General features: G+C 39.5%; 1 protein-coding gene across 1 annotated transcript in view; it reads right to left on the bottom strand.

The window, feature by feature from the left end:
• The window catches only part of CNTNAP2 (contactin associated protein 2), a 1,111,126-nt gene that overhangs the window by 349,405 nt on the left and 746,690 nt on the right, over window positions 1-15,031 (bottom strand). Inside the window, exon 12 of the mRNA XM_051611595.1 lies at window positions 456-575. Coding sequence (XP_051467555.1) covers window positions 456-575 — 120 coding nt within the window. The remainder of the gene's footprint in view (window positions 1-455; window positions 576-15,031) is intronic.

Genomic DNA, 15,031 nt, shown 5'->3' with positions numbered 1-15,031 from the left:
AAGGGAAACAAGAAAACTCAAATGTTTTGTCACTCATAAATTAATTTCTATTCCATATCTATTGCCATAAGTGTGTGAAGGCCAGGAATATCTGGACAGACATAAAAGCTAACATTTCTAAAAAGCTGCCTTCTGCAGCTGCCATGAACCACAGACATTACTGAACTATACATACACTGATAGCTATAGTTTTGGTAAATAGCCATATATCTACTGGGTTTTTTAAAATGATGCAGCACTGAGGATACAAAGACCTGTTAGGGCTAATTAATAGCTGTGATTCAAAAGGCTACTGCCTCTCAGACTATACTGAATGGTAACTGCAGATTTGATGACTCCACTCATGGAAAGTTCTTGGCAAGTATTTTTCTTTTGCCAAGAAATACAAATTATAAACGGACCCTTTCTTCCAACCACATTAAAAAAACCTGAATTAGCAAATACAATTCAGTTACCTGTCATGTTGCAGTAAACTTTCAAAGGTCCCAGTGCCCCACTGCCATCTGGATCTATCCAGTAGTAATTTGAAGTTTTGCCCAAGTGTTTGTATGCTTCACAAGAGAGTTCATAAATAGCTGGAATTAAATAAAACACAGCAATAAGGACCTTCATATCCTGGAGAAAAAAAAAATAAGTATAATAAACTGGCTATTTATTTATCAAGAACTATACCTTTGACATTAAAGTAACATCACTGATATCCACAAAAAACAAAGCAGTTTTCCAAAAGATACAGAATTGATTAAAAGCTTGAGGCATGCAATTAAATTTTTTGGCATGTGAGAGAAAGCCAGAATAGGAAGAGAATTCCAGCAACTTGGGGATGGGGAGGAACAAATAAACATTTTCAAGAGTATATTTAAATTGTTTTTGAAAATGCTTTGGTTCAGAATTTTGTTTATACACTGGTTCAAGTTTTACACCATAAACAGAGACACTTCTATTGATCCAACACACTTTTCCCTTTAAGTTTCTTTCAAAAGATATGCTAAAAACCTTATGAGTTTTCTCTCTACAAATTTTAGAATTTTGCAACTTTTATTAAAACTCAGAGTAATATCGAGATTCAAAACTGTGGAATTACTCACTGCATGTAATACCTGTCTCTGCACAACTCTGCAGTTACTCTATTACATATCTATATAACTAATACTGTGTTCCAGCAAGGTCTAAAATTTCACAATATTTACTGGAAGTAGTTCAATTGATTTAGCAGGGGTTTTAGTTTCAGTTTCTCCTTGACCCCTCTGTACTGCTTTCTATTTCAAGTCATAAAAATGCTTGTTAAATTGAGTTATAATGAATAGCTCAGACATAATAAGTATGGTAGATAGAAGCTTTTTAGTGATTTTCATATTTTCTTTGAAATGTAAAACTATAACCAAGCTATGTGTACTACACATGAATAAATTAAAGCATTTTGGAAAAACTGGCAGTGTATATAGATTGGTATACATACGTAGGATTGGCAATTTATTAAAAAAGTTTTCTATGTATATATTTTAAAATAATGTGTAATGCTTTGTTTTCCAAAGACCAGATGGTGCAGCTTTTTTTCTTTGGAATCAATAAATCAGCTGCTAGAATAAATAAAATGTTTGTTTAACCAGACTTCATATCCACTCTAAAATTTCATTTAATTTGTTGGCAATTCTTGCAAGTGACCTCCTTGCCAAGACTGGCTTTATTACAAATTTCCATAAGGAAGAGCTGTTTTGCTGGGCTCTGATGTGGAGTGACTGATCACGCACACTTAAAGGCCTCTAACCAACTATTAAGACACTGGAAGGAAAGATGAGCTAAAAAAGTCTCCATTTCTGCCATGGCATGAATACAAAGCTGGCCTGTTACCTATGTAGAAAGAGAATCTCCTTTTTGATGCTACAGAAGAAAGAATCTCCTGTAAAGTTTTATGTGTGCATTACAGGGTCTAAAGTCAATTTTATACAAGAAGCAGACAGTTTAATTAAATTGTGAAATATTCCAAGCTATTTCCACTTTCTCCCCAAACTAAGGTAAACAGATTCTTTCATTATCAAAGAGATTCTGTGCCTTTTTTCAGACATTTTCATGCAGATTTCGTAAGGAATTCATAGCCAATTTTATTCAGAAATGTTTTTCTAAGTCTCTATATGCTACCCAAATGTAATCACAAAATACCAACTCTGTTAAGTTATACTTTTGGTATCAAGTCACAGATTTTGACAGGTCAAGTCAAGAAGATGACAAATACTGTTTATTATCACCCAGAACTTTGGTGTTTTCATTCTCTAAACCCTTTTAGAAAACCAAAGGAGTTCTGTCTTTCTAGTTTCCAGACCTTTATGTAGGGCCAGACGACATTTTCTCTAAGTTTGCTTCTTTCAAGAAGAAAGGCTAATCTTTGTACTGAGATACTACCACAATTATATTAGAAATATTAGAAAAAATATTAGAGAGTGTTAAACAGAAGACAAAACTAAGTTACAATTTTTAATCAGACACTCATTTATCCCTACTGAGCATTTATACATAAAATTATAGTGTTTAGATACAACACCATTCCTTCTAGTTTTCTGGAATAGGATGAATAGAAAGTGGTAGGTTAGCACTACAGCAGAAAACAGGATGTTCTTTTTAATGAGTCAGCTTTTGTTAAGCTTCAACCTTATGTTGAACACCAAACAACAGAAATTAAGATCATTCTTTAAACAAAGGAGGAGGGATAATCTAAATAAATTAAACTTGTTAAAAGTGTTTTTATGAGAGCGTGATAGGTTTTGACAGGTTTTATCTACATTTAGATGCATACTCAAAGACCTTGAAAATGGGAATAAACAAAAATTAAAGGGTAGGTTCTAGTGCAAGGAGCAGTAATGTACAAATCATATAGCAGGAATATAGAAATAAAATTAAGGGAAAAATTAAGTTGGTATAATGACAAAATAATTGGTAATTAAGATTCAATAGTAAACAGCAAACAATAATGTTCTGGTGTATGAAGACATCTGATGACAGCAAGAGACCCTTTTTTTGACTTCAGATGGAAAAAGGTAGTCACCAACATAAACAGCAGAATAAAAGTGGCAAGCACGAGGCAGAGAAAGCAACTGTGAAGGGGAGGAGAGTATGACATAATACCAAGATGCCAAGGAAGTGGAAGATGATGTAAAAAGACAACCTGGAGTCACTGTAAAATTCAGTACTTCTTTTAAATGGGTTTATGAAATGCTGCGATAAAGATCAGTAGTGTATAAGACAGAAGAATAGGTAAAATTAGAAACTAAGAAACCCAAAGAAAACGCAGAATAGATGAAAGGACAAACATTAAAGGAACAAGAAAATGAAAACAGAATACAGAAAGGAAGAGATAGAATCACAACAGCTTAAATTAGAAAACTGATAAAGTTAACAAAGTCAAGGAAGGACAAGTCAGCAAAATGCAAGATTTGAATATAAATTCTATAGTGTTCGCATGCAAATAAGGAGAAAAGTTTGCAGATATCTACATACAGAGAAGGGGCAGACAGAGAGAGAGAGAGAGAGAGAGAGAGAGAGAGAGAAGGGTCTCTTAGTGTTATTTCTTCTGGAAAATAGGGAAGAAAAATAACAAAAGGACTGAAGACAATAGGCACTAGATTTCTGCTTTTCAAGCCAGTAGAAATATAATGCCAAAAATGAGTATTTCCTTTCTCATAATACATTTATTCTTCAGTGACTTCCGAATAGTTTTAAACCCCAAAAATCTTTCAAGCTAAAGATAAAACTTGGCTGTGCCCTGATGTCCAGACAGGCTGTTTCTAACATAATAGATCTAGTTGTTGTTGGGTATTTTTTTATGTTACTTACATTCTTTCTGAGAAGAGGGGGGGGAAATATCAGCTTCCTCACTCTTAACATGTTTTCATATTGCGTCAAAATCTGTCTACATGAATTAAGAGGTGAAAATCTAGTCAGAACCATGATCCAAGGTCTTAAGAATCCAGTAAAAAGTATGTATGAAAAGAATCAAAACCAGAAAGAGAGCCAAAAAGATGCTGTAGCCTTTTTAAAGTTTAAGAATAACCTGAATAATACAGATCAAACCGAGACCCTCAAATCCATTTCATGCTATAATTTGAAAGCAATTAGCTGTGTTCCAACATGAAATAACAAAAAAACCAAAAAACCACACCACAAATCACACATACAAATAATACTAATAAAAATTCAAAAATAATTAAAAATAATCTCATTTTTACTTTTGGTGAGACACATCAAGCTTCTTTAAGCTTCTTAGTCTGGGCAGAAAATCCAGGCATTTTAAGCAGCTGACAAAAGCAAGTATGAACACATTTTGATGTTCACCATTGACTAAGCTAATCTTCACAACAGGGGGCTTAAGCACGGCTCGAGGGGAGAAGTTTCTCTTCTGTTAAAAGCTTGACTAGGGAAGCAGACTATGGGAAAACAAGTCGGAGTGAAACAAAAACTAACAAAAAACGGTGTAGCCACACAGACTTTAACATCATTTTCATCGCTGCATTTCTTCATGGGTTCTTTTCCACTCCCAGAACTGCTTCCCTGAATCCCAAAGGGGAGGTTTCATGGATGGGGGAAGACAACACACATTTCCAAGTTTTTAAACGTTTTAAACATATGAGGAAAATGGTTCAGAAACCAGTTTATAGAATAGATTTTTCCAGCTCCAGACTGATAGCTGAAAGATGGAAAGAGTCAGCTTCTCTTCATGATCACAGCACTGGAAGCAGCCATCGGTGCCGGACCGTCCCCACGGAAGTTCAGGTGAGCGACAGAACTCGGCTTTTGGGTTTTTTTTTCCCCCCAAAATCCAGGGTACACGTGGCGAGAGGAGCATCCCTCTTGGGAGCACCCGGAGCCGCAGCCTCAGTGGGACACTTCAACGCCCCGGGGGATCTGCGCTCCCATCAAGGTGGAGCAAAGGGGGTAGGATGAGTCATCTGGGCGTGTCCTGGCAATCTGTGCAGTTAGTCACTCTGCAGGTCCAGCTATGGGCGCGACTCGGCCAAAGGCTTTTGTCAAAAGAAATGTTGGGGTCCAGACAGAGGTCCCACACAGAGAGCCAGAGCCAGGCCCTAGTGGAAGGTGTTGGAGACAACACCTGTGTTAGATGCAAACAGGAGAATGAACTGCTCAGCATGGTGGCTGAGGTGAAGGGGGAAGTCAGAAGACTAAGGACTATAAGAGAGTATGAAAGGGAGATAGACAGGTGGAGCCAGACCGTACCATCCCTGAGGGAAAGGCAGCAGGTGCAGGCTCCAAAAGAAGCAGGGGTTCCCCTACCCTCTTGCCACCTGGAAAAAGAAGGGGACCTAAGAGACATGAGGGAAATGGAAACAGGTCTCATGCTGGAGAGGCAAGCGAATCCCCCCCCTGACCTCCCTCGTCTTCCCAGTTGCCTGTACACAACAGGTATGGGGCTCTGGAAATGGAAAGCCAGGCAAACAAGATGGAGATGAAGGTCCTATCTGGAATAGATATGAGGCCTGGCTAGAAAACACCCAGTCTAATGTGGATGTGGATGACAGGCAACCTATACCAGAGGTCTTACTACAGTCAGATAGGCCTTCCAGCCATAAAACAACCTCTTCCACAAGGAAAAGAGTTGTAGTTGTCAGGAGACTCACTCCTAAAGAGAACAGAGGGCCCAATACACTGGGTTGACCCTCATTATAGGGAAGTCTGTAGTCTTCCTGAAGCCTGAGTAAGGGATGTCACAAGAAAATGCCCCAACCTCATGCAGTTGTCAGACTATTACGCACTACTGATCCAGTCCATAAATACCTGGCTCCAAGACTGGTGCTACAGGCAGGGCTTTGGGTTGGTTCTTTGATCATGGCTGGTTTTATAAGACACCAGGTCTGATGGTAATACATGGAAAAGGCTTATCTTGCAGGGGGGAAAGGGTTCTAGGACAAGAATTACAAGGGCTCATTCATAGAGCTTTAAACTAGATTCAAAGGGGGATGTGGTTGTTGCTGGGTTTGCACCAGTGGGGCAGTGTTCTAGTATTAATGAAGATCAGAAGGCCTCCCATGCCCCTGTGATGGAATCGGCGTGCTCAGCTCGCTCCCTGAAATGCCTGTACACCAATGCATGCAGCATGAGGAAACAGGAGTCAGAAATCTGTGTGCAGCCAAGGTGTTAGGACCTGGTGGCAATTACAGACACACCGTGGGAAAACTCATGACTGGAACGTGGTCACAGACGGCTATGTCCTTTATAGCAAAGAGGCAAGGTAGAGGAGTGGCTCTTTACATGAGAGAGCAACTAGAATGTATTGAGTTCTGTCCAGGGGCAGATGAGGAGCAAGTGGAAAGTCTGTGGGTACAAATTACGGGGCAGGCTGGCATGGATGATACAGTTGTGGGGCTCTTATTACAGACCTCCTGATCAGGATGCGGAAGTTGATGAGGCTTTCTACAGGCAGCTAAAAGCAGCCTTGCAACTACAGGCCCTGATTCTCATGGTGGACTTTAACTACCCAGGTAGTTGCTGGAAGGCCTACTCAGCCAGACATTCACAGTCCAGGAAGTTGCTCCAGTGCATTGATGGTAACTTCTTGATAAAAATGGTTAATGGGCCAACTAGTAGAGAAGCACTGCTGGATCCTATACTCACTAGCAAGGAGGGTCTGGTTGAAGAGGTTAAGGCTGAGGGCAGCCTTGGCTGCAGCGACCATGAGATAGTAGAGTTCAGGATCTTGTGTGGTAGGAACAGAATATCAAGCAAAACCCTGGATTTCAGCAGGGCCTTCAGTTTGGCCTTTTCAAGCAATTGCTAGGGGAAATCCCCTGGGACAGGGTAATAGAAGGTAAAGGGGCCCAAGATAGTTGGTTAACACTCAAAAACCACTTCTTCCAAGCTCAAGATCAGAGCATCCCATGGGGTAGGAAATCAAGAAAGGGAGCCAGAAGACCTGCATGGTTAAAAAGGGAACTGCTGGTCAGACTCAAGCAGTAGAAGAGAGTCTACAGATCATGGAAGGAGGAGCTGGCCACTTGGGAGGAATATAAGACTGTTGTCAGAGGATGTAGGGAGGCAACTAGGAAAGCTAAGGCCTCCTTAGAATTAAATCTTGCAAGACAAGCCAAAGACAATGGAAAGGGCTTCTACAAATACACTGCAGACAAAACTAGCACTAGAGGCAATACAGGCCCACTGCTGAATGTGGTGGGTGCCTTGGTGACAGAAGATACAAAGAAGGTGGAGTTACTGAGTGCTTTTGTCTATGTTGCTGGAGACTGTCCTCAGGAGCCCCAGACCTCTGAAGCCCCAGAGGAGGTCAGCATAAAGGAGGAGTTTCCTTGGTTGATGAGGACTTGGTTAGGGATCATTTAAACAATTTGGACATCCATAAATCCAAGGGTCCTGATGGGATGCACCCGCGGGTGCTGAAGGAGCTGGAGGAAGTCATTGCTAGGCCACTCTCCATCATCTTTAAAAATCCTGGAGAACAAGAGAGGTGCCAGAGGACCGGAGAAAAGCAAATGTCATTCCAGTCTCCAAAGAGAGTAAGTAGGAGGACCCAAGTAACTACAGACGGGTCAGCCTCACCTCCATCCCTGGATATGCTTGGCACTGTCTCTAGACATATCAAGGATAAGAGGGTCATTAGAAGCAGTAAAAATGGTTTTACCAAGGGGAAGTCATGTTTAACCAACCTTATAGCCTTTTATAAGGACATTAACATGTATAGATGATGGGAATGCAGTGGATGTGGTTTATTTTAATTTCAGTAAAGCATTTGACACTGTCCCCCATAGCATCTGTGCAGCTAAATTGAAAAATTTAAATAAATAATTTAAACAAAGATACAGAGCTAGTGAAATGTCCAACAGTTGGGAAGAAAACAGACAAGAAAATTAAAAGTAACCATTTCATCTTACTATCATTTCTTCTCTACAAAGCAATTTCCAGAGTACTTAAATGTGACCTTTTCCTAACCAGTACAAGGAAATAACGAACAACACCACAGGTGATTTAGTGCTCATTCTCTTTACTTGGATTTGGTGCATGCTGTGGAAAAATGCAGTTTTCTGTTTTAACTGAATCACTCTCATCAGCAACTCTTTGCTACAAGAAGGTGACATTTTGCAGTAATATCAATATAACTATTTAATTTTTAAATATAAGAACCTAACAGGACTATTTCTTCATTAAAACAGAAATTACTACAACAAATACATCAAAATTTATGGCAAGTATTTTTAATTTCTGTTCTAAGGCCACTCAGACAATTGTTCTGGGATTGCAGCTAAATTGAGAAAGTATGGTCTGGATGATCAGGTAGTGAGGCAGACTGTGAGCTGGTTGAAGGAAAGAAGTCAGAGAGATGTGGTCAAATGGGAGGCCTTTTGGAGGCCTTTATCTAATGGAGTCCATCAGGGGTCTGTACTGGGACCAGTAGTATTCAATATATGCATCAACAACCCGGCTGAGGGAACAGAGTGCACTGTCAGCAAGTTTGCTGATGACACTAAACTGGGAGGAGTGGCTGACACACCAGAAGGCTGTGCTGCCATTCAGGGAGACCTGGACAGGCTGGAGAGTTGGGTGGGAAGAAATGTAATTCAATACAGCTTGGGCAAGTGTAGAGTTTGCACCTGGGAAAGAACAACCCCACGTACCTGTACAGGCTGGGGACTGACCTGTTGGAGAGTGGCATAGGGGAAAGGGACCTGGTGGACAGAAGGATGGCAGAAGGCCAGCAATGTGCCCTTGTGGCCAAGAAGGCCACTGGCACCCTGGGCTGTATTAGAAGGGGTGTGGTTAATAGTTCAAGAGAGGTGTTCCTCCCTCTCTACTCTGCCTTGGTGAGGCTGCATCTGGAGTATTGTGTCCAGTTCTGGGCCCCTCAGTTCAAGAAGGACAGGGAACTGCTTGAAAGAGTCCAGCGCAGAGCCACAAAGATGATGAAGGGAGTGGAACATCTCCCTTATGAGGAAAGGCTGAGGGAGCTGGGTCTCTTTAGCTTGGAGGAAACTGAGAGGTGACATCATTAATGTTTACAAATATGTGAAGGGTGAGTGTCAGGAGGATGGAGCCAGGCTCTTCTCAGTGATGTCCAATGATAGAACAAGGGACAACAGGTGCAAGCTCTGGAGCATAGGAGGTTCCATGTAAACGTAAGGAAAAGCTGAGGGTGCCAGAGCACTGGAACAGGCTGCCCAGAGAGTGTGTGGAGTCTCCTTGTCTGGAGACATTCAAAACATGCCTGGAACATGTTCCTTTTTGACCTACTCTGGATGATCCTGCTCTGGCAGGGGGGTTGAACTAGATGATCTTTTGAGGTCCCTTCCAACCCCTAACATTCTGTGATTCTGTGATTCTCTTAGATTTCAATGGCTCTTTCCTGATTGAGGGAAGCAAACGTTCTCCTGTTTTACTTTCTGACTAACGAATGGAACAAGAGTTGTCCTGCACAGCTGCTGGCTACCTCTAGAAAAGCAGTAAAGCTAAATGACAAAAAGGATTTAGCAACTCTTTCACCCTACATAATGAGGGTAGAACCATAGAGTTTCAGTAGCACCTTGGTGTACTATAGCTTTTGCATCACTATGTAAAAAGGAAGCTTTAATTTAAACACTGATAAAGAGCCTCCTTTTGTAAGTACAAAGCTCATTATAAATAGAAGACCTAGGGTGAACAGTTTGAATTATGTGACACAATGAATATGCTACAGTATGTTTTGTTTCTGTCAGTGAATAAGGCTGCTGCAGAGGATAAACTTTAAACTGCTGCTATTACAGATGTAAATCTCCTCAGCTTTACAGGGGGATAGGAAAGGTGTAGATTCACAGGAACTGGTGGAATTAAATTACAGTAAACGTGACAGAAATAGGCAGTGCACGAGATCCATGAAGTCCAGCTATGCCTCTCCATCACTTTCAACTTCCCAGAAAAATACTGAAAGCTAAATAGCCTGTGAGATGCTTGCTTTTATGTCGCTCGAGCTGGTTTCAACTTGAGCTCCTTGAAAAGGACTGAAAACATGAACATATAAGGAAGGCAGAAAAATACCCTCAAAATTACTCAAGAAATAGTTGCACACTGAAATGGCATACCTGCAGTTTATTTTAAAAGGCAGGAGTTTTATTATTGCTTTATCATAAGTTCAAAAGATCAACTGTGAAACTGAAAATTAAAAAAAATATATAAGTTTTTATATATAAAGACACTGGAAGCTTCTGCTCTGTATGTGGAAGTTTCTCCCTGTCCAGATATAAAAATTCTGTAGTTTAAAACTCATCTTTATAATGCCTAAGAACATAAAAGTCCAACCAAGAAAAAAATCACTCTCCAGTTATAGTTCAGCTTACAATAAGTATGTAAGTGTTGGTAAAGTCAACCAAAATGATGTGTGAACAAGTATTTACATCTCATATTTTAAAAATGAAGTAAACATTTCAGATATAACAATGAGATGGAAGTATTGCTAGAAATTTATACTGTACCAATGTGCACTCTCAGAAAGGCTCTGCACAGCAATTTTATTGCATCCAATTTTTTATAAAGCCTAGTGATACATAACTATGTTTAATTTTTAAATAACAAGTCTATTTTTGGTATGTAAATCCCTCCACATCGTTGTGTAAGCAGGCACACAAACACACACCTTCTAGATGATTCTTCTGCTTTTACTTTTATTATTATTGTAATTATCCTTCCTACAAGGGAAGAGAAGAACGTTTAAACTAAGTCTTTACTCATTGGTAGAAGGGTAAATTAACATGACGTTGTTTATGGTGAGCTTGAAATGTTTTCCCAAGTATCTTCTGCCAGGTGCCCAAATGTTAGGGGTGCCCTTGTTCATTTGCTGTTTGCAAAAACAGATGTGGTTGAAAATCGATGGTGAGCATTCCTGGGTTTGCTCCTTCCATCCTTTTAGGCTGTCACTTTACAGAAGCTCGCAAAACCTCCAGCTATAAGAGCTGAAATCTAAAATTATGAATCAAAAACCAAGGAGCACCACCTGCCACCAGAATCCAAAAGAACTCATCAGTCCAATAGTGACAGAAGTAGGAAACTACAGCTGAAGAAGAAACTGTCACCATTCTGATAGAGAACTACACGTGTCTAAAATGTTTAATGCTGTTTCAACACACTTCAACTTATATTTCCAAGTATAGGCACACTCACATAAAAAGAGCTCCAAAACATTAAAAACACCAAACACAATCTGGTCCTGCACACAGAAGATTCTAAGGTAACCAAGACTTCCACTTTGGTGTTTTTTCTTGCCATTTTTGTCTACCATGTAATTATCTTAATAGACAACAAAAAACCTGGTTTAGTTCCTGCATACAGCCAAAGACCCCTTTCAAAAAATCCTTCTTGATTGAAAAATATCTTTAAATATTTGCTAGAATAATACCCTCCGCTAAACAAAATAAAGGGGTAGTGGGAATAAGGATAGAATTCTAACTAGACCAAACTGTCTTGCAACACCAGCAGTAGCTCTTTAAACGACATTTCTGATGGACTTCTAAATACAGCAATTTCTGCATGACCAGAAGGTGGATCTTCAACCAAGAGGTGCTCACCACAAACTACACAGCTAAATGTCAGCCAGCTTTGGCTGCTCACAGTGTGCTCACTGTGTTACAATGGAATAGGATGAAGGTGACAGCAAACTCAGCTAGCTGTGGTGTGCACTGTCTGCACCAGCCTACATGCACTTAGGAACTGAGCTTGAATGTGCCAGTAACTGGAGTGAAGCCCATGTCCAAGAAGAAAAGTGAGTTTCTTGATGCTTTATGCATGTTCTAAATGTGATGTGTATATAAGAAGATTCATTTTGCCGTTTCAAGTTCCTTTGGAAAAGGGATCTACTGTGATGCTACAGAAATTCCAGAAATTTCTTTCTGAAGAAATACAATTCTAGATTCAGTTACGCTACATTCAATTGCAACCTAATCACTTGTATTCAAGAAAAAACAAGGCATAAAGAAGTGTGCAAATGTGAGTGCACTTGCTAATGCAATATTGTCTACTTACTAATGACAATTGAAATCAGAAAACCTGCATTTACTGGCTTTATATGTAACTGAAAATTTGAGTAAAACTAAAACCTTTAAAGCCTCATAATACTTACAAATCTTTTGCTTATGTTGCATACGTTAGAATATTATTTTCTCCTGTTTTTAATGAGACAGTGCTATACGTGAAATGCCACTCAGCAAAAATGCACTTTCCTCATATAAATGCAATTAAGCAATTTGAAATTTTCACTGTAAATAAGAGAATTTGAGAATATTGGAAGGTACCATGAAGAAGTCCATCAAATCACGGCTTTATTTGACATGGTGCATGGTTTAACCAATCATTTTTCCAGTTGCAATAAAACCAAGACCAAAACCTACTTTTCAGTAATTGAGCTACTGCAGTCCTAAAAGCAAAAGCAAGAACAAACCCTAGCACCTTCACACACCTTCATAGTGAAACTGAGATTTGACTGTTGTTTCTGGGATACAGTCAGTGTATCTTGGCCTGTAACCAGGCTCTTGGTTTGCTCTCACAGCTGGCCAGGACAAACACATGAAATCAAAGAGCTCTAAACTTCATCCTTCCACTGTGGCTACATGAGATTAGCAAGAGTCCATCACAGATTGCACAACTATTTTATGGCGGTTCAAATACAAGTTAACTTAAGCCCAAGGGTTTAGTTCTGTTACTATCACATTGAATAAGTATTACATAATTCTACAAGACAGCCAAGGAAAAGGTTGTTCAATTGCTCAAATTACATTTGGTGTAGTAAGTGCCAGGAAAAAAAGCTGAATCTTTTTCCTGATTGTAATTAATGTAACAGCAGAATCACATGGCTGAGATGAATCTCAAAGATACTATAAGCCATCTCCCAAAAAAGCTCAATTACATCCATGTATTATTCCTGACATAGTCCTGTTGAAAATACCCCGTGATGTAAATTCCTGAACAGGACAAAGCAGCCTAGAGCTCCATCAGCCCTTCAGCATCAATGTTTATCCCACTTCCTACACTGTGAAGCTGCTCTGCTGCAATTTCTACTCATCATCTCCTTCTGCCCACCATGAATTTAGAGAATAGCTTATTGTACTGCTCCTTGAAGCCATCTTTTGTCTATCTGCAGATATAAATTTCTTCTTTACATTAATGTAAAGAGGTCAAGTTCGTTCATCTTGGCCACAGATTGTGTTTCTAGGCTCTAAATTATTCTTCTTGCTCTGCTCTGGACTCTACATTTTTTTCATGAAGCTCAGCATATGAAAGTGGACAATGCCCAGAACAAAAGGATTAATTTACACATCCCACAAATTATGCTTCTGTAAATTCATCCCAAAATAGTGTATTTCCTACTCACTGAGGCATATGCAATGAACTACAAGGTAAAAAGCCAACAATAAAGCCCACTTCTGCAGAACTGAATAAAAAAGACCACCCATAACCAAATCAGTTTTCCTCAGTCTCTACCTCTACAGTTTGTTAATCCCTCCTAAGCATAGTCCTATGCAATGTTCAATTGCTGTGTACATCAAAATCCTTAAAACAGTTTCCAAAGAAAGACCATTCTTGAATTTTGTATATATATGTAATTATATACAGATACATTATACATCAAAGTATTATATAAAAAACATATGCACACTATTATTGTTTTAAAATTAATTGGGAAGGTTAACTAACAGAAGGAGTTTTAGTGCTTTTATGGCTGGACTGGTATACATTTCTGTCCACAGCTGCATTAGCTGTCATGCCACTGAAACTTTCCATCAGCAGAGCTCCTTCATTACTGAGCACAAGCCTTCTTCCTGCTGTCACTGATTTAAGCTTCAGCCTTCTTAAAGCTCTGAAGTTAGGGATTGCCACCTTCCCAGCTGCTATATCTCCCTCATGCTCTCCTCTGCCTCCTACTGTGAGAAAATCAACTTATAAAGGATTCTCATTATTAGTGTAATATTCAAATATGCCCAGTGGAAACAGAAAGGAAATTGAAAAGCAGAAAAAAGCTAAAATATGAAGATAGGTGGAAATTTGCCAAATCTGTGACAAGTTGACTCTAGGCTCGTTTATGTCAGTGATAAACATGACAATTACCATTGCAGTAACAAAGGGAAGAAAGTAGTAGAGTTGCCATCAGAGTAAGAAAAAGAGCACAAGTTTATTGGCCTCTGGGATAATAAAGAAAATTACTGCTAGAGGGGTGAAAACTATAATCTGAGTTACCACACAGCAATGTAACCTAGGAACTTGTTATGAATACAGAACAAAAACATCCAATTTATGGCTAAAACAAAGGTGCTTCTGTTTCTCTCAAATACACTCTTTGTTTGCTTTGGGCTGAGGGAGGGGACGCAGAAAGAAATGAATTTAAATCCAAAAGGCTGATCAAAGATGGATTTTTAAACAAATCTGGCAGTGATTTTAAATTAGAAGCCATAGATTAAGCAATTAGCATGCTTGTAAAACTGTCAGCCTACAGACATCACAAGAAAGAGGTATAATTAGACACTAATTTGTAACAAGGTGCTTTTGAGAATTAAGTCATTCAAGGATACACAAACACTTAAAAAAACCCAACAAAACTACAAAGACAAACAACAACCCTGCCTTCTAGCATGGTTCTTTGTGGCTGAAAAAAACAATGTTCAGAGGAAAAATGCTGGAAAGGCAGAACTGCAAGTCATGCCAAATATCTCCATGTGAGGCACACTTTCATTTTAAATCTGGATGGCTTGGCACATTTGTGTAGCTGCAATGTATTAGTGGGCACTGCATCTGAGGGGAAAGATTGTCAGATAAACTCCACTGTGCTTGCACTGGCCTTACTTGCTTGTGTGGCTGTGTCCCAGCCACAGAAAGCTTCAGAGCTGCCTGAAGCTCATTTAAATCTTCTCCAGCTGGGAGACAACAGAAACACTGTTGGTACCATCTTGCCCCCTTCTTCTATGCCTCTCTCCCACTCAAAAGGCTTCCAGGTTGGTAGAAATACTGAGTTTTAAAAACTCATACCTCTAAAGAAAATGTTTTCTGCTCCCACTCCCCCTTA

The sequence above is a fragment of the Apus apus genome, chromosome 2 (genome assembly GCF_020740795.1).
Source record: "Apus apus isolate bApuApu2 chromosome 2, bApuApu2.pri.cur, whole genome shotgun sequence".
Taxonomy (NCBI): Eukaryota; Metazoa; Chordata; class Aves; order Apodiformes; family Apodidae; genus Apus; species Apus apus.
The sequence above is the reverse complement of the archived record's forward strand: the minus strand, read 5'-3'. Positions and strand labels throughout refer to the sequence as shown.